Below are 19,332 nucleotides of genomic sequence, written 5' to 3' on the forward strand. Positions count from 1 at the left end.
GAACTAATTTTAGAATCTGCTGTGAAACACTTTTTTAGATGCAGCCTTCACCCGTCAGCCGTCCCTGAGCTCTTACAAGACTGAATTATGTCTTACAGCACTGGGACTTAACAATCCTTCAACAAACACTAAACAGACATAATGTGTATAAGAAAATATCTGCTGGTTATATTTAAACGTTAGATAATAATAATAATATATACATTTTATTATATATATTTGTAATAAATATATAAAAATATATTATCAAAATCAATGTTTTAAAGTTTCTCTGGCACCACATTTGGGCATGACATCATACATTATAACCACCACATTACCTTTTTAAGTGACATCATACCATGTGACCACACAGTCATAGCCAGAATTAAATTCTGCAGAATATCTTTTCAGAACTGTGCATATATTGCATTAATGCAAACTAAATGAAGGTTGTGTTGTTGTCTCAATTTGTTCAGAATTAAACTTTTCAAGCAAATTGAAAAAAGTGACATTTTTTGCTTTAAGAGAATCTTATAGTAAAATCAGTGATCAATCAAACGAATTTAATTCAGGCGATGGCACAGACTATCAGCTCCTCGATCAACACTGAAGATACACAAACTTTCATTTCATTTATTGGCACGTAACGTTACTCACGTAGAAAAAAATGTTTAAATGGTTCAATGTGTCTTTCTTGTCAAGCGGTTACGTTTAACTTTTAAAACACTTAACTTTGATAAACAAAAACATTATCACATCGATTTCTTTAATTTCATCAAATACTTGCTGATATTTGTGCCATTTTCCTATAAGAAACTGTGTCACTTCCTGGACGATGACGTCAGAGTGGAACTTTTTAAAGGGATATTACCAAAAACCAACACTACATAAAGTCACACGGCGAAAGAAAATTGAACGAGAAAAAAGAAAACAATATTAAAAAAAAGAAAAAATATATGATATGTGTTAATAAATAAAAAAAACTGTTAATGACTCACTCCGTGTTTATATCGTGAACACCAATTTCAGATTTTCTGTACTTTTTGTGTCGCCTTTGGCTTTATATGACATCATCAAACACAAAGATGACGTCACACAACCCCGATGATGACGTTTGTTATCAGGATCTAAGAATCTGGTTCATTGAAACCAATCTGAGACAACTAATCTGATCTATTTCACAAATCGGATTCCATTTGATAAATAATACATAAACAATTCAGAATTCTAATGATTTCCTAATTGTTACAATTTAATCCGAATTAAATGCATTTTATGTTGTAACTGTTATATGTTTACATCTCAAAACCCGCAACCTTGTTAAATACACCACCTTAGGTTGACTTTCAATGCGTAGCCAAACTGATAATGATGGCATTAAAAGCGTTAAAGTGATAAACTGTCCATTAAAATGATCAGTGATTCTCCTCCGTGGACAGTGATTCACGCGCTCGCGGGCACTGGCCCCTTCAGAGGGTCTCGCGGAAGGATGGCCAGCCCCTCCGACAGCAGCTGTTTGCGTGACTTTGGCAGTGTGTCTCGGACCCGGTACCATGGCGTCTGGCGAGGAGGACGGAGCCGTCGAGGAGAAAGAAACCAACAACAAGAAGCGGACGAAAGGCGCCATCGCCACGGCATGGCTCACCTTCTACAACATCGCCATGACCGCCGGGTATTGCGCACGAAAGTTTGCCTTTCAAGCGCTTTAATTCACTGTGCACGCGCTTTTATTCTGTGTCTCTTTATAGTCCATTGTAAATCATTCAAGTAGTGGTTAAAGTGATTTATTGTTGTACAAAAGTCTTTAATACAATGTTGCGTAAAAGTGTGTCGGTGTGCGCAGTTTCCCGTTAGTTTTGTTTCATTTAGAGACAGTTGTAACAATATAACGGGGATTTTCCTCGTGTTCGCTCTTGCCAAATACGGTTGACGGTGCTGCGTGCGCGCGTCTGTCGCGGGGTTATGTTTAGATGCGCGCTGACGCGGCGTGACCAAATGCTTGACAGGCGGAATTAAAACAAGGGCAGAAAATAATAATGCACGAGAATGACTATTGTGTGCGTTTGGCGTGTTGGTGCGCGCATTGCGGCGGTTACGCGCTCAAGCCGGGTAAAGTTTGAAAGGGCAAATGAAGAGTGGCGTCTGTGGACGAGGACAGCCTGGGGGGCAGTTGTCCCTTAAGAAAATGAACCGTGTTTTTTTGATGAAAAGTGTTGAAAAAAAACATATTTTTTGCCAGATTAATTGATTGATTTGTTTTACTACAAGTAGCCTTAATTGCCTAACTATGGTTAAACTGGTTACAAAACTGGTTCGTATGGTTTAACTATGTTAACCATGGTTTGTTGTTTTATTTGTTGGAAAACTATGGTTAATTTGTCATTAATTCAGACATATTACATTTGCTTTCCATATCCCGATAAAAAAACACTTTTTTCATCACCAAATCCCTTCATCCCATATTGATAATAAAATATCAAAGTAGTTATGTGATGTACACTAGATACAGAGACCTCAAAAAGAACTAGGACAGTCAGCGCACATTTACAAATCTCTGAATGACACAAGAAAGTGTGCACATGATGAATTGTGTCTGACATGAAACAGAAGTTCTTTACTTAAGATTCATCATTTTGTCAGTGTTATATTATTGTGATGTGGTTTTGCAGGTGGCTGGTACTGGCTGTTGCAATGGTCCGGTTTTATTTTCACAAAGGCACTCATAAAGGATTGTACAAAACTATTGCAAGAACACTGAAGTTTTTCCAGACCTTCGCATTACTGGAGGTGAGACCAGCTGTTGAAAACACCAGTGTGATAATAAAATGTTTGAAGAAATATTATCAGGTCACTTAAAGAGATAGTTTACCCCAAAAGTCATCATGTCATTTAAAACCTCATATGATGTCTGAGTGGTTTTGTTTTCATACAACAGAAGTCAATGGGTGCTCAATGTTGTATGGTTACCAACGTTCTTCAAAATATCTACTTTTGTGTTCTGCAGAAGAACGAGTGAAAGAATCAAATCATTTTCATGTGTGGTTGAGCTATCACCCATGGTTTAAAGCTACGTTTTAAAGACGTCAATAACAAATTGATATGAACAATATTAATCATTGTCCTGACCACATCAACTTTTCTTATGATTTCATTGATATAATAAACCTTCTTGCCCTCTGAATTCATGTCAGTGTGTTTCACCATATGAACATCTGCTCATATCGTCATTGTTGTTTCATTCCTGAACTGTAGAAATTGACCTCACCTCATTTTGTTTATATTTCAGATTGGACACTGTGCAATCGGTATGTAGTTGTTTGTCAGTGTTATAGTACAGCGTTTCAGTTGAGTTGTGTGTACAGATCTCCGAATCTTTGCAGGAATTGTTCGGACATCTGTGATTGTGACTGGTGTCCAAGTGTCCTCTCGTATATTCATGGTTTGGTTCATCACGAACAGCATAAGACAGGTCTGTAAAAATCACATGAGTGAAATTCAAATGTGTTGGCGACGTCCATCCCATTCTCTTTAAATGAGTCTGTAGATGATCTTTCACACTTCTTCTGTTTCTTTTTCTCGTCGTGTTTCATGTGTGATCAGATTCAGAATGAAGATAGCGTGGTTTTGTTTGTAGTCGTGTGGACGCTTACAGAGATCACCCGTTACTCTTTCTACACCTTCAAGCTTCTCAATCATCTGCCATACTTCATCAAGTGGGCCAGGTGACCACATTTCCCAGCATGCTTTGCTTTCTCTGAGAATGCTCAGTACTCTTAAACATCCCAGATGCTCTCTCTGAACTCTAACTCTGTGTCCTAATCTGCATACTATACGTCCTAAATAGTATTCGTAAAAAGAATTAATATGTCCCAAATCGTAGTATGTTGAAAACAGTATTCCTAAGATTCCCAGATGGTCCACTACTTCCGGTAGAAATTCGAATTGCAGAACGATGCACACTGTGACGGCTGATATTACCCACAACTCACCGCGAGTAGGCGGAATTTAGTGACTCTCCACCGCATTAATACATTATATAACTGATGTGTCAGTAAGTAGACATTAAACATTACATACAAAATAATGAATGAATAAATACCTTAATGGAAAGAAGAGATGTATTTTGATGTGTGGAGCAGTTAAAGTCCTAGTGAAATAAAAATTACAATGCCTATTTTATCATGAAATATTTCATCATTCATTGTTAAAAGTTTATCAATGTGGGTTGTTCTCTTTTTAAAATGTGTGTGCCCTCACAGTCTTTACTTTAAATCTGAAAATGCACTTCCTTCCAGTAGTGACTATCCATCTTAAATGACGTAAGCTAGACGGCTTGGGCGGAGCATCCGTTAACTCCTCCCCTTCAACTGTCAATCTGCTGCCAGTTCCATTTCAAAATGCAACGGCTGTTTTATACATCCAATCATATTGCAGAGAAAGACGAATGCCACGCCCATTATTTTTCTTATTTGAAATTCCATTTCACTCAGAAATGCGCCAAAATACGAAAGTAAAAAACAATCGTAACTTACAGTTCACTGGGACTTTAATTGCCAAAATGCTGTCTAGGCAACAACGGCCACTTCCGCTTCCTTGTAGGATGTCCCAGGGCGTTCATATTGTTTTGCTACACGGCAAGTGTATATAGTTTTTCATTACAAAAACAGTACATACTTTTAGTGCATAGTATAAGTAGGCGAATTGGGACGCAGCACATTTTTACTGAGCTGGAACACTAGTTGCACAAGATGAGCTTGCCGGAGAGCTTTTGGGATGCCAGGCTCGGCAGACTGATTTCCGGTCGTATAACACTATGGACAGGTGTCAAAAATGAGCATGCATGCTAAAACACATCTGTGTATATTTTACTGTATATTTTACTAAATAATAGAAGAAAATACTTTGTACAATATCTATTGTTCCTTTTTAACCAGATTATAAATAATGAGGTGATTGTGATGTGCCGTCTTGCAGATCGTTAACTGATTGTAGTGAAGTACAGAATGATCGCTGTGGAGAATCAGAAGGCCTCAAAAAGGTGTTAAATCTCTCTTTAATGTCTTACCTCCCTCCAGATATAACTTGTTCATTGTCATGTATCCTCTGGGCGTGATCGGTGAGCTGATGACAATATACGGAGCGTTACCGTATGTCCGGCGGTCGGGCATGTACTCGCTGAGACTCCCTAACAAATACAACGTGTCCTTCGACTATTACTACTTTCTCATCATCGTCATGCTCTCGTACATCCCACGTAAGATCTGACCTGCACACTTACACTAGATGTTATATTATGACAATATGTGGAAAGTATGTGATTCTTCATTATGTAACTTGTTTGCTTGTCTTTCAGTGTTTCCTCAGCTGTTCCTGCACATGCTGCGTCAGAGGAGGAGAGTCCTTCACGGAGAAGTCATAGTAGAGAAAGATGAATAACAAACAAATGTCCATCAACTCATCCATCACTCAACGTTTAATATACGCATGCTGCGTTCCTGGAGCGAGGAACATCTGAAAATACAAATCAATCCTGTAATGGTTAAAGCTACAATTCAGTTTTCTTCGAGCAGAACCTCACCTCAAGTAAAACGCAAAACATCACGTCCCTTTACATTTCACAAGGACGAATTCCAACCAACATCAAAGGATTTAGATCAACCAAACCAGGATTTCCACTCTCATCTATTGCAAACAAGACCTTTGTGAACTGGATTTAATTCCAAACGATTATTACCAATGCTCTGCGGCATTACAGAAATACTACAGTAAACCACCGCACAAACTGCAGGCCATCTCTCTTTTCTTCGCTTAGATGTTATTGGCTTATGACAAAGGGGTGGATCACCCAAAAATAAAATCATCATTTATTCATCCTCATGTCATTGTAAACCTGTTCGTCTTTCTTTCCTCTGCAGAACACAAAAGAAGATATTTAGAAGAACGTCGATAGCCAAACAACATTAAACTCCATTGATCTCCATTGTATGAACACAAAACTAAATTTATAAAAATATTTTCTGTTGTGTTCCACAGAAGAAAGAGTCATATACAGGTTTTAAATGACATATGGGCGAATAAATTATGACAGAATTTAATTTTTAGACGAACAATCCCTTTAATCTTTCTGTACCCATCGGAGAAGTGAGGATGGAAGTATGAAGGATGTTGCTGTTTCGCCACAATAGCAACACTTCTAACTAGCAACGTTAGGATTTTTTACCACTACACTCTTAAAAATAAAGGTGCTTAAAAGGGCTTTCACAGCAATGCCATAGAAGAACAATTTCTGGTTCCACAAAGAACCATTCAGCCGAAGGTTATTTAAAGAACCATCTCTTTCTTAATCTTTTATCATCTGAAAAAACTTTTTTCAAAGAACCTTTTTATGAAGCAGAAAGGTTCTTCAGATGTTAAAATGTTCTTTATGACATTGAAGAACCTTTAGCAGCACCTTTTTTAAGAGTGTAGGCTATTTCTTTGAACATGCTTTCGTTCATAAGGAACAGAGACGAGGTAAAGAAAAAAGATCGCAAGTTATTAAACAATTATCATAGCATCATCTATTTATGTCACGTCAAAGATGTTTTTATGATAATGGGCAAAGTTTTCAAAAATCTTAAGTGTGAGAAATAAAAACTTTAGAATATCTAAACTGATCATGTGCACGAAGGGTTTTGTTTTTGAACGTAACATTGTATCTTAAGCAGGTATGACACAAAGAAGATTCCAGATATTTAAACACAAAATCACCAAATCACCCAATAAAAGTTAAACTAAAAACATGTAATATCTAATGTTTCTCAGTCTCCTCCGCCATCTTTTATTTTTAATATTCATGAGGAGCGGGAGTCTGGTCCAATGAGATTTCCCAGTAGGCGTGGTCACAGAAACCAAACGTTTGACAAAACACAACCAAACCTGAACGCAGAATGTGTCACGGCCTGTTGGGACACACTGTACGGATTCAAAACAAAAGGGAAAAAATGTTGCAACTTCCTGAAATATTTTTTACACTTTATTCTGCACTTTGATTATTTTTGCTGCTTCAATGTTTACAAGGCAAACTAGATGAAGTCAACAGGTGAAGTTTGTACAGGTAGTTCATTAGAAATCACGCGGTTAGCTGAATCCAGGACTCGATTGACCTAGACTGATGAAATATTTCTGTGTTGTGTTGTGTTGTGTTGTGTTATTTTTGTAAGAAACTTGACGGTGCTACATCATTTGAATCTTCTGTGCAGCTGAGGAGAGACAGAGATGTTTGAGGCTGGTGAAACCATACAAATGTGAAGACTTCAAATGCACATTTTCATGTCATTTAATATCTGGCAATTGTACGGACTGAATAAAAGTTTTGTTATGAATGAAAGAAACAATAAAAGTGAGAAGACAACATATAACATACTACTAGTAATTTTGTCGCTCATCTGTCGTTTGAACCACGTTGTTTCAACAAGAAGTTGATGACGTCACACAGGTGGTGGAGTAATAACGTCTTTGAATTAGTCCGTTTAGATTGATTAAATGTTATATTATTGCTGTAAATACCGTACACTGCATCTGAAAACTATTTTTGTTATCGTATTTTTACTCTTTGCTGTTTTATTTCACAATATTACATTAATTCATGTAATTCAGGGATTACCAAGGGTCCTAGAGAATGTAGGCTCAGGTTGCATGCGCACTCTTCAAAACATAGTGCTTCTTTTTTCGTTACAAACTAAAATATGTCAAATTGAATTTGCTTAAAAGCATGATAAGTCATGATAAGTCTAAATGTCATTATATCAAGGAACTATCTAAGGTCCTTATCTAAGGACCTATAAACCTCTAGTTCCAACTACGTAACTTTGCGAGGCTGCTTGCGAATGATCGTTGGAACCATGGTTTAAATCGGGAACTATGCAGGAACGACGGAACTTGCACCATAGTTGGCTGACGATGCTTTTGGGAAACGCAACCGTGGAATACACAAAAAATTGGGATGTTATTCAGAGCGACATAGTGTGGCTAAAACTCAGATTTATTTTTTGTGTGTTTCTGATACAAAACAAGAACACCCAGCTTAATTCATACAATAAAAAAACACATTGACTACAATCGTATCAAAATAAGAACCATTAAAATACAAAAATAGAAAACTATAATTTTTAGCTAGCTTTATTTTCCCTGTATACGGAGCTATTGAAAGGTTTAAATGTCTTTGGTTTATTTATCTGGTTAAGTCATTCAGAAGGTGTATTTGCTTAGATTATGGAATAGCAGCTTCACGAAGCTTTAACATATAGTTTTGTTCTCTTCAAACCTATAGTAGTGGTCATACAGAAATATTTCAACCCAAAAAAAGATGTCAATATTGTTTACTCACTCCTATGTCATTCCTAAACTGTGTGACTTTGTTTCTTCTCAAGGACTGAGCAGCAAATGTTGATGATGACCCTGGACACATGTTCAAAATCTTCTGAAATCATATTTAAGAAAATTTCTAATTTACGTGAGAAGCTACAACATCCAGTTCATCAATCAAACATTAGTTTGAACTGAATGTTTCACTTAGTTGAGCGACTTTACTAAACCGAAACCTGGGAAATGTCATTATCAAGAAAACAATTACATTCACACGAAGCATCATATGATGTAAGATAAGAAAAAAAAGGATAGGAAAGAAAGTGAGACACAAGTAAGATCTCAATATTTCTCCTAAAGGTCAATGAGATTAAAAAGAGAAATTCAAATGGAAACTTGCTTAAGTCTCACATGTGTCTCAGATATTTCTCCTGAGAAAAAGAAAAGAGATCTTAATAATGTATCAAACGGAGCTCAGATTCGTCAAGTATGACTATCAGAACTCATTGGCCTCACATTTTTCAAAATATTTTATAATATCCTTTCGTTCGACAACACTGAAGAAACTACACTTTGCTACAACGTAAAGTAGTGACTGAACATCTTGTATAACAGTGTAAATTTACTGTCCCCTCAAAATAACTCAACACACAGCCAATAATGTCTCAAGCACTGGCAATAAAACTCAGTAACTTAAGTGAAAATGTCCAAATTGGGCCCAAAGTGTCAATATTTTGTGTGGTCGCCATTATTTTCCAGAACTGCCTTAACCTCAAGCTTTAAATGTTGCTTAAATGAATACTACAAATTCAATAACATTAGGACGAGGTCATGAGCAGATTTATGTGTGGAGAGTTTTTGTGAAAAGTTCAAATGTCCGTTTAAATATGAAAATTCTACGCAATTGTTAGTTAACGAGACCCAATAAAGATCTCAATATTAACTCAAAGGTTTCTCATCACATGTATTCAAATCCAGATTACTTTACCTCAACGATCTTCATTCATTTACACCTCCATTCTCTGCATGTGTTTCAACAATTATACTCTCATTTGATTCTCTTTGTATTATTGTTTCAAAAGGAACCTTGGGTATAGAGAGATGTGTGGCTTAATATATTAACAATGCCATTGACTTTGTGTAACTGTCACAGTATTCATAAAGTTATTCTTATCCACCATAATCGACCACATACTTTATACATTTTGAGAATATACTGATCAACATAATAATAAGATGCTTGCGGATTGGTAATTCTGTATTAGAGCACACGTGAATGTTAATGCTAATGACGGAGTGAGATAAGACAATAATGTTAGGCTACAGATGTTGATAAATCAGCGTAAAAAAGTAAAAATCTGGATAAAATGCATTTTATATTGATTAAAAACATTGTGTATATAATAAATTCGACCTGCCTGAAGGCCTCGTGTAATCACACCCCAGTGAATCTACGTCGGTTTGTAACACCACGATTTGACTAAGACCGTCCAAATGTATACACAAGTAAGGTGGTGTACCTGTCAGTACAATTGAAGAGGAACCTGATGTTCAAAATATGGAGGCGTTACATTTCCGTGCAGTATTCGACAAATCACTACGCAATAGTGAACTGGCCAATCACAGCACACCTCGCTTTTCAGAGCCACGAGGAGCAAGGAGGAGATAAAAACATGCATAGTATGTGGAAAATAATGCGTTTTTTAACCTTAAATCCTGTATAGACATTGTATTACATCAAAAGCACACAATAATATTTGTTTTAGCCACGTCAAATGACCCCTTTAATATGTATGTTTGTATTGTTTCTGACCAACAATATTAAAATGTAGGAAAATACACCAAATAGCATCATTAATTTCTTTTTTTATATATATAATATTTATCATACAGCACCTTATATTTACTGAAGAACTGATTATTGTGTCTGTGTTTAGTTTGGGTGTGCTATTGAGCTGTGCGTGCAACCATTTTACGTCATCGAAAAAGAGTCTCCTCAGGTTAAATGAGTATTGCATTTAGTTTTTTTTAAAGAATTGAACATATTTGACGTGTTTCTAATGAAAAGCTAGTAGTATAAGGTTATTACAACGTATTAAGCCAAACATGTCTCTATACACTAGGTTACCATTAAACTCTTCTTGGAGAAACATCTGAGGCTAAGTTGATGCGTAAATGAAACACAACTGAGATGAAAGAGCAACATCACTTTTCAATAAAAGAAACAGTCACAGCAGTCGAGGGTGACATGACGGTGACAGAAGTCTTGTTCTTCAGAGTTTGTAACCTCTCTCTCTCACACATGATCAGACGGGCGTGACCGTTGTACTCGGGGTCTGTCCATCATTACATCTGTGTATTTAATGCTGCAACATCCGCAAGTTTTCACACGGCTAAAAATGAACACAGAACAGCGATGAGATGATGCCGGTACAGACTCTGAAAACACACACACGTGAATACTCACGTTCGTCTTTTGTCGTCTCACAGATGAGGCTGTGCAAATCATCGCAGTAAAAATCATTCCACAGAGCGCCGTGAATCATTCCAGCACAGTCTTCACCCTCCTCATGTCCATGACCCCAGTTATCAGGCTGACCGGACCTCCAGTTACTACACACATGCACACACACGCACACAGGTTTTCAGTCTTATTAACTCTATTATTGTCTTCTGTAATGTGACTAAAATACATAAACACACAGCATTACACAGGAATTACATACGTGAAGACAGGCACGGATCCATCCACCCATCTCCAAACGTTCTCCTCCTGTCTGTCTGTAAGTCCCACCCAAAAATATCCTCGACCCACAGTGTGCAAGTGCAGCCATCGCTAAACACACCAACATACATCATCATCTTCACAATTTATATCTGGTATAAAACCCAAGTATTCAAATGAATGAAACAATAATGATCATTTCACCTAAACACAAACCTTGAAATAGTCAATTAATTTTGAAGTGATCTCTTAAGTTTTTTCCATGACTGTGTTTTAGAAAGAAAAAATGTGAATGTGTTTTCTTCGGGATTATTTTTTATTTCTTATGGCGGGTTCACACCAAACACGAATTAAGCGTTTTTCGCTAGTAAATGACATACAATACAAATAGACGCGATTTCTCGGCAGGCGATACGACGTCAGTTGAAAATATTTGTCAGCTCACGCAACAACAACTTTTCCCACGAGTAATAAAGAGCGAGGAACGCAATTGTTCAAGTTTGGTGTTAACACAGCGTTATGTATATACTTCATCTCCTCACCTGTTCCTCAACATCACCAATTATGACCATAGAGGAAGACATATTGCTGCAAAATTTCTGAGCGTTGTCAAAGCTGAGCGGCTCAACGTAGAAGAAATAGCAGCTGTATCTGAACCCCAACCAACCGGGAGGACAACCAGACGAATCTGTGAAACCAATGAATCTGTGTCTGTCTCACCAACATTAACCGTTGGTGTAAATTTATGCACGAAACACATTTATTAACATATTTTAGATTTGTTAACCACTCTGAGATTTGTTCTTGCCTGCCTGAGAATAAACCTCAGTGGTCTGTCTCTGCTGAAGCGGTGGTAACGGGACTGGTAACATTTTGCCCGGGAGTCCTGGTAACCCTGGTGGTCCTGCTGGTCCCATCAGCCCAGGCCGGCCCATGGATCCAGGCTCTCCCACTGGTCCACGAATTCCTTCTGGTCCCTGAAGACCAGGAGGCCCCTGTTGACCGTCTCTACCTGGCAGCCCCGGCGAGCCTTGCTCTCCCTTGGTTCCTGGGGGTCCTGCACGGCCTCCGGACCCTCGCGGACCTTTTGGCCCGGAGCTTCCGCGAGGTCCCGTCAGACCTTTAAATCCTGGGAATCCAGGAGATCCATCTGCTCCCTTCTCTCCTCGAGGTCCATTTACACCCGTCTCACCTGTATCACCCCTCTCACCCTTTGAGCCGTGAGGACCCGCATCTCCCGATGATCCTTTTTCACCACTTGGACCCCTTGGACCTGGAGGACCTGAGCAAAGACACAAATCTGCTAGAAATGTTCACAGTCTGTTCCAAATATTAAGGTAACAAATTACAATCAGAGAGAATCACTGAAAGTAGTTGACCAATTCTCTTGGAAAAAGTTTTAATATATATATATATATATATATATATGTATATATGTATATTTTATATATTTAAAAATGAATATATCTATTACTGTTCTCGAACTAGGAGGCATGCAACACATTTCCAACAGAAAGCAGCAGAGCTGCATAATACATCAAAATGAACAAAATGTGGGTTATTGTTTGTTATTACTTTAAGTAGATTATATGTAGCCTTTAGTTTAGGTCAATGCAGAGTGCAGAGAATATTGCTTACGTTGAGACAGTTATTTTAGTTTTATTTTACTTAAGTTTTGTTGTGTTATTATAAAGTATTAGTCTTTCTTTTTAAATTTTTAGTTCATTTTAATTTAGTTTTTAAAGATTTTGTTTTAAACATTTGCAGTTGTCATTTGATCTTTACTTGATACATATTTACTTATTTGTATTAATATGGATATATGATATAATTTATTTTATAATAATTTATTAAAACAACGATAATTTCTTATTTTACTTTTTATCTTTATTTTACTTTTTTTATTTAGTTGAGATATATTTTATTTAGTCTTATATATTTATATTTAATATTGCCATTCAGCTCTAATTTATTTGTATAATCATTTTATAAATATATATATACAAAATATGTATATTTATTTGTATAACTATCTTTTATTTTGTTATTTATTATTTTAGTTATATTTAGTTTAGTCTTATTTATCTATTTAGTGTTTATTTAATGTAGGTATTTATGTATAATTTATTTTTTATAAATATTTTTATTTAACTATGCAATTAAAAATATGTATTCTTTGTTTTTTCTTGTTTTGTTTTGTTTTATTATTTTGTTTAGATTCTCATTTATTTCCAGTTAACAATCTTACTGCCTCAACTCAGCTAAAACAACATTTCAAAGAATGTTTTTATCATTATTATTTTACCAGTTTTAAAAACATTTCTATCACTCACCCTGTAACACTGTAAAGTTTTTGATAAGCTGAGAGTGTTTGCTGTCAATCAGTTTCATTTCTTCTGTAATGATTGACAGGCTGGTGACCTCCGTGTCAAGTCGAGCGGAGAGGTCATCTTGTTTCGACCTCAGTGTGGAGACATCTGTCCTCGCTTCGACCAGGCTCACATTCAAACCCACCAGAAGATCAGAATGTCGTCCGAGAGTGTCTGAGCAACCCTTCAATTCGCTCAGCTTCCTGTTGACCCCCCCGAGCAGCTGTGTTGAGTAGCTGATGTTCCCCGTCACCTTGTCCACTTCTTCATCCACCACGTCCAGTCTCTGTTCTAGCTTGTCGATGCGTGCGCTTGTTTGGTTCCCAAAGTCAAGCTGCTGGTCCAGTAACGCATGCAGGTTCGCCGCGTTGACATCACTGAGCGTGCTGATATTCAGAATCTGTGTGGATATGGTTGTCAGTTGAGCGTTCAACGCCTCAAGTCCATCGCTGGAGCTCTGAATCTGTGCTGAAGCGTTGCCTTCTGCTTTCTTCAGACTTTTAATCTTCTCCCGTAGCCAGTCTGCGTCGCTTCGGACCAGTTGCGTGTCACGTATCAGCGACTGCGCATCTACGCGTACCTTCTGCGTGCTTTGGCCAGCCGTCTCCAGCGTTCGCTGCAGCGCTGATGTAACTCTGTCCTGTCGTGTGTGAATGAGATTGATGCGGTCTATCAAGAACTGCAACGTGCGTTGTGCATTGACGTTTTCTTGCACTTCGTGCTGCAGGTGTGAAGTGTTTTGCTGCAGCGCAGACGTTAAGGTTGCGAATGAGAATAGCGTGGTGTTCACAGAGCATGTGACGGACGTTTGAGCATTCAGCTGGGAACGCAGCTGGCCTTGTGACACATGCACATCTCGTGAGGAAGACTGCAGCTGTTGCAGGGCCGCTGCATTGGTGCTGACGTGCTGCGTGACTTCAGCTAGCGTGTGACGTAACGCTGACAACCCAGAGCGAAACGTCTTAAGGTCAGATGATGTTTTCTCAGTCTTCACACCTGTCTCATCATCTGAAGAACACACGGAGTTGAGAAAAATGAAATCAAATGTAAACAAGAAATAATGCAATAAGGTCAAAAGGGAGAAGCACATTTTTACAGTAAAGTTTGTGGTTGGACTCACTGAGATTTTTTAAATCTGCCTCCACTGAAATGATCTTCCCTCCATATCTTTTCATTCCTTCAGTGACATCATCCACCTTCTGGACCACTGAAAGAACATTAGTCATGTGACATGAACTTTAAAAACATGTTTGTAACGTCAAGAGACCGAAATCAGAAGATTTATTTATTCGCTCATTTTTCATGTGTTTGGAATTCAGTGTTGAGCAAGTTACTCCTAGTTAATTAACTTCTAGTTACTAATTACATATTCAACAGTGCAGTCAGATTACTGTACTTATTACTTATAACTTAGTAACCATCAACCTTGATTAGTTCAGTGATTCAAGGATAGACATGAAACGGCTCTTTTAATTCATTCAAATACATAATATAAACTACATAAAGTAGTATTATTAACTGACCAAAGTATGAAAAATGTAAGAATTATACATTTAAACACAGATTTTTAAAGTTTGATGTCAATTCCAGTTTTGCACACACAAATATCACAGAAAGCATTTAGTTTAATTACATCAGAAGTAACTGGTTTAAAATGACAGAAAAGAATTAAGTAATCCCTTGCTTTACTTTTTCAAAGAAACTAGCTACACCCAACACTGTTGGAATTACAGATCAGGAATCTGCAAGAAAACCAGTTGGATGGAAACCAGTTATAAATAAAACATTCTTAAAGGAACAGTTCACCAAAAAATACAAATTCTGTCGTCATTTTCTCACCCTCGAATTGAAGATATTTGCAAGAATGCTTGTAACCAAACAGTTCTTGGGCACCATTATTGGGAAATGTATATATACATTTCTTTGTTATGTTGAACACAAAAGAAAATATTTGAAAGACTGTAGAAAAAAAAACTATTCTGAGGCACTTCTTACTACCATTGTGATTTTTCCTACTATAGTAGTCAACGGTCGGCAGCCAAGAACCGTTTGGTTTACAAGCATTCTTCCAAATATCTTTCTCTGTGTTTATGTAGAAATGTGTACAGATTTGGAACAACTGGAGAGTAAGTAAATGATGAAAGAATTTTTATTTTAGGGGGAACGATCCCTTTAAGAAGGGTATAATATTTCTTGACTGATATTTTCCCTTAAATTGGAATGCAGGAAAGACGTTAGGAATGTTTTATATCCCCCAAAAAACATCTTGCGAAAATTATTTTTTAAGAGTAAAAAATAAATGAATAAAACCTCTCATAACTTATGTTTTAATCTTAAAAGGTAACATCTTAAATCATAAAAACATATTAAAATAAACATTTTTGAATATTTTTGTGAATCCAGTACATAAAGTTATAAAAAAGAAACTGCCACTATTTTGTCGCCTTGGAATAATAAGGTTCTATCTGACATTTTTGTCAAAAATTTCAAAATTATCCTGCGACAATTTATGTGATGTTTTTTCGTTATGTTGATTACATTTTGGGAACAAAAAGGATTTTACTACAAAATCAAATGCATGCGATTTGTTGTCAATGAGGCAGCACAAAATTCTTTTTGACAGGATTGAAGGAACAAAGGAGAGCTTGAGTAAGTAAACTCAAACACAAATTCCCCAAGACGTTTCTCTTCACTGTTATAATATTTGAGTTATGGTTATGAGTGTTTTACCAGCATGTTCACGGTGTGGTGTTTAGAAATCACACCATCTGTCCTCCGTCTCCTCCGTGACTCAACATGACTGGGTGCTCAGCCAAGTTGCTCAACACTGTTTCAAAAACCCTCTGTGTTTTTCACTAAGAAGTGAGATGGAAGAGAGAATGTAATGCGTGTATGTTTTACCTTTGTAACCCAGCACAGCTACAGCGATGATGAGCAGCAAACACAACACGTACAGCAGAATAACAGCGCTCTTCAGAACCCATCTGCTCTTACATTTACTACACTGACTGGCCTCCTGAATACCTGATGATACACACAAAACACATCCTTACAATAAAGACCTTTGTTCAGGTGTGCTATTATTTTACATATTTTAAATAAAAAATTACGTGTCTAGTCTACCTTATATTACACTCAAGTATACTTGACTTATACTGACAAAAAAGTACTCAATCGTTTGATGGAGATAACCTCTATAAAAGCATAATGTATAAAAAACGTATAAATATTTCCAACATGTATGTGTTTGTGCTTATAAATACAAAATTAATATGCACTGTACTCAGACATATATGATGTATACACAAACGTTTATTCAGGATACGGCATTATCGCAATTATTTAAAATAACTGCAATCATTGTAAATAATGTATCTGCAGCATTTTATAGCCACCGGCCTTGATCTGCACTCACTGTTACGTTCAAATGAAATTTCTCCATCATTTGAGTAGTATCAGATTTGTATATTTTATGTTAAAATGTTGATTAAAGTCATTCCAGGTTTGCTGCATCTACACAGCAAGATGACACCGACATCATAGCTAGTTTTAGTTTGAGTCCTCAAGACATTCATTCTATATTGTACTAGTTATTTAGAGAGGTTTAACATTTCTTTATATATCTATATTTCTTTATTGAATAAATGTCATCAATTTTTATAATTGTCATTAGCCTTAAAGTCCCCGTGAACCGGAAGTTTGTTTTTACATCCGTATTTTGATGCGTTTCCAAGTGAAATGGAAATATCTAATGAGAAAAATAGTTAACGTGACTTTTGTCTGTCTCTTCAATTTGATTGGATGTATAAAAACAGCCGTTGCATTTAGAAATGAAACTGGCCGCACACTGACAGTTGAAGGGGAGGAGTTAATGGATGCTCCGCCCAAGCTGCCCAACATAGGTCCTAAGGATGGATAGTCACTACAGGAAGGAAGTGATTTTTTAGATTTTAAATAAGGATTATGAGGGCATATGAATTTTAAAAAGAGAATGACCCACATTAATAAACAATTTGCAATAAACGCTGCAATATTTCATGAAAAAAAGGCATTGTCATTTTTTATTTCACTGGGACTTTAAAAACAACAATTAATCGCTAGAATCACAATTATTTAAAACCAATATATCCCCAACCAAATTTCATAATCGTGACTGCCCTAGTCGTGTACTCAAAGTTTCCTATTGTTACTCTTAAAGTACTTCAAATATGCTTTTATAACTAAAGCACACTGTTTGCTCTGACATACAACAGTATTGTGAAACAGTATTTCAGTGCAGTTCCCGTAATATTTGTGTTCTGACTCACCAAACCTCTTGTATCCAAATGACTGAACATCATCGTCATCAACAAACTCATCTAAAAAACAACAACAAACCATAACAAATGCACATTTATGTTAAGAAATGTGCACTGAAATCTATCCATACACAGAACAGTCACTTTATTCTCAGCTTTTGATTTTCATTGAAACCGCTTTACAATCACATGATTATAAATGGTACATCAGCTCACAAAAAAAACACATCTGTTCATGTAAGCAGATCTGTCATTTGTCTTACCTTTCATTTTGATGACACGTCTTGGCCCTTCAAAGATATATTATCTGCATTTAGTATTTCTACAAATTTAGTTTTCAAAGCAAAATGTCCAGGTGAAATATAATGATGGAAGTTGTAATGTAAACAAAAAAGCGAATGGTTTCCCGTCACACCAGCCGCTGTGACTTTGTTGGCGTTTCTCCTCCGTCCACATGCACTGGGATTCGGTCAAAAAACCACAAAAATGTCGAACAGAAGAGGAAGTTCCAAGTCTCTCTGACCACTTACTTTCTCCATCAGACGTCTCCTTCTGTTGAGAGAGAAAGAAGAAACAGAAACAATGCTGACGGGTCTATGAAAAAGGCCCTGATCCAGAGCCCGGCCCCTTGTGAAACATCTGGAATTCATTTAGAAAGGTTTCTGAGAGGTCTGGCAGAACAATACAGCTAGTTTCTCAGTTAACACATGCACACTTTTGTGGTACATACGGGATGATAAAGGTACCGGCGGTGCTTTGAAGTGGAAGAACTGCTCATGATATACAGAAATAAAAACAATATTCTGCGCACGTGACTCTCAGTGGACTTTTATCAAGTGAATCTTATCCATATTCAGCGATTTCTGACTTCTTCATAGCATGAATGAAACATTCAGGATACTGGAAACACTTGATGGATTCAGATTTGGTGTCACATGATCCCATCTCAAAGTTGATATACATTTGAATTTTTCTTTCTTGAATTAAAATAAGTTTACTTTGGATGTTTTTGATTTTCTCATCTCTTTTTTTTCTCATTTCTTAACCCGATTGATTTTCTTAATAATAATGTTGGGGGCCCCCAGCACAGCACTTTGAGAAATACACTTTAAAACTTTACTGTAGTTTTTCCAGCAGGTTTGCCAGTAAGTTACTGTAGATTAAATTACTTCTAAATATACGTTCCAATTAGTTCTGTTTTCAATTACTTTAATCAAAATTAAAACACTTTGACTTTTGATAATCAAAATGACCAAGAAGAGACTGGCATTAGCACAGCAAATCTGCAAAAACATTTTTCTCTTATTTTATGTAAAAACATTAAAACTTCTTAAATTACGATACATTTAAATAAAATAAAAGTGAGCCAAAATATTTAGTGTTTAGTCAGTTATAAGAACCATTTCTTCCTTACGTTTTATAGTCTAGATCAGTGGTTCTCAACAGGGGGTCAAGGCCCACAAGGTGGCCCCAGCTGACCTCGAAGGGGGCCTCAGGATGACTAATAATTTAAAATTAGACAAAATTAGCATTGAGATCAGTTTTAAAACAGCTAAAGGACCTTTCTTAATATTTTCTCATTTTATATTGAATAACAATTTTCCATTTAATA

General features: G+C 36.6%; 2 protein-coding genes across 2 annotated transcripts; one reads left to right on the forward strand and one right to left on the reverse strand.

Moving 5' to 3' along the window:
- The first annotated feature begins 1,431 nt into the window (after nt 1–1,431).
- On the forward strand, nt 1,432–7,608 carry hacd1 (3-hydroxyacyl-CoA dehydratase 1). The gene is made up of 7 exons (XM_056746434.1): nt 1,432–1,654; nt 2,652–2,769; nt 3,269–3,287; nt 3,363–3,451; nt 3,583–3,704; nt 5,058–5,236; nt 5,336–7,608. The coding sequence occupies exons 1-7, from the start codon at nt 1,536–1,538 to the stop codon at nt 5,416–5,418; spliced, it is 729 nt and encodes a 242-aa protein (XP_056602412.1). The 5' UTR covers nt 1,432–1,535; the 3' UTR covers nt 5,419–7,608.
- A 376-nt stretch (nt 7,609–7,984) lies between these two features.
- LOC130428006 (collectin-12-like) lies at nt 7,985–18,331 on the reverse strand. The gene is made up of 10 exons (XM_056755845.1): nt 17,984–18,331; nt 17,730–17,780; nt 16,324–16,446; nt 14,543–14,629; nt 13,387–14,430; nt 11,862–12,335; nt 11,596–11,741; nt 11,055–11,164; nt 10,796–10,941; nt 7,985–10,721 (listed from the first exon to the last, which is right to left on the reverse strand). Exons 1-10 carry the CDS (start codon nt 17,988–17,990, stop codon nt 10,714–10,716), a joined length of 2,196 nt encoding a protein of 731 aa, XP_056611823.1. The 5' UTR covers nt 17,991–18,331; the 3' UTR covers nt 7,985–10,713.
- Between the last annotated feature and the right edge of the window lie 1,001 nt (nt 18,332–19,332).

The sequence above is a fragment of the Triplophysa dalaica genome, chromosome 1 (genome assembly GCF_015846415.1).
Source record: "Triplophysa dalaica isolate WHDGS20190420 chromosome 1, ASM1584641v1, whole genome shotgun sequence".
Lineage (NCBI taxonomy): Eukaryota > Metazoa > Chordata > Actinopteri > Cypriniformes > Nemacheilidae > Triplophysa > Triplophysa dalaica.

Excerpts from the sequence above, each read along its gene's own strand:
- hacd1 (XM_056746434.1), top strand. The coding sequence starts at position 1,536 with ATGGCGTCTGGCGAGGAGGACGGAGCCGTCGAGGAGAAAGAAACCAAC. Across the intron at positions 1,655-2,651 it reads AACATCGCCATGACCGCCGG|GTGGCTGGTACTGGCTGTTG; the intron begins GTATTGCGCACG and ends GTGGTTTTGCAG. Across the intron at positions 5,237-5,335 it reads CATGCTCTCGTACATCCCAC|TGTTTCCTCAGCTGTTCCTG; the intron begins GTAAGATCTGAC and ends CTTGTCTTTCAG.
- LOC130428006 (XM_056755845.1), bottom strand. Across the intron at positions 16,447-17,729 it reads ATTTGGATACAAGAGGTTTG|GTATTCAGGAGGCCAGTCAG; the intron begins GTGAGTCAGAAC and ends GTGTATCATCAG. Across the intron at positions 14,431-14,542 it reads GGCAGATTTAAAAAATCTCA|ATGATGAGACAGGTGTGAAG; the intron begins GTGAGTCCAACC and ends TGTGTTCTTCAG.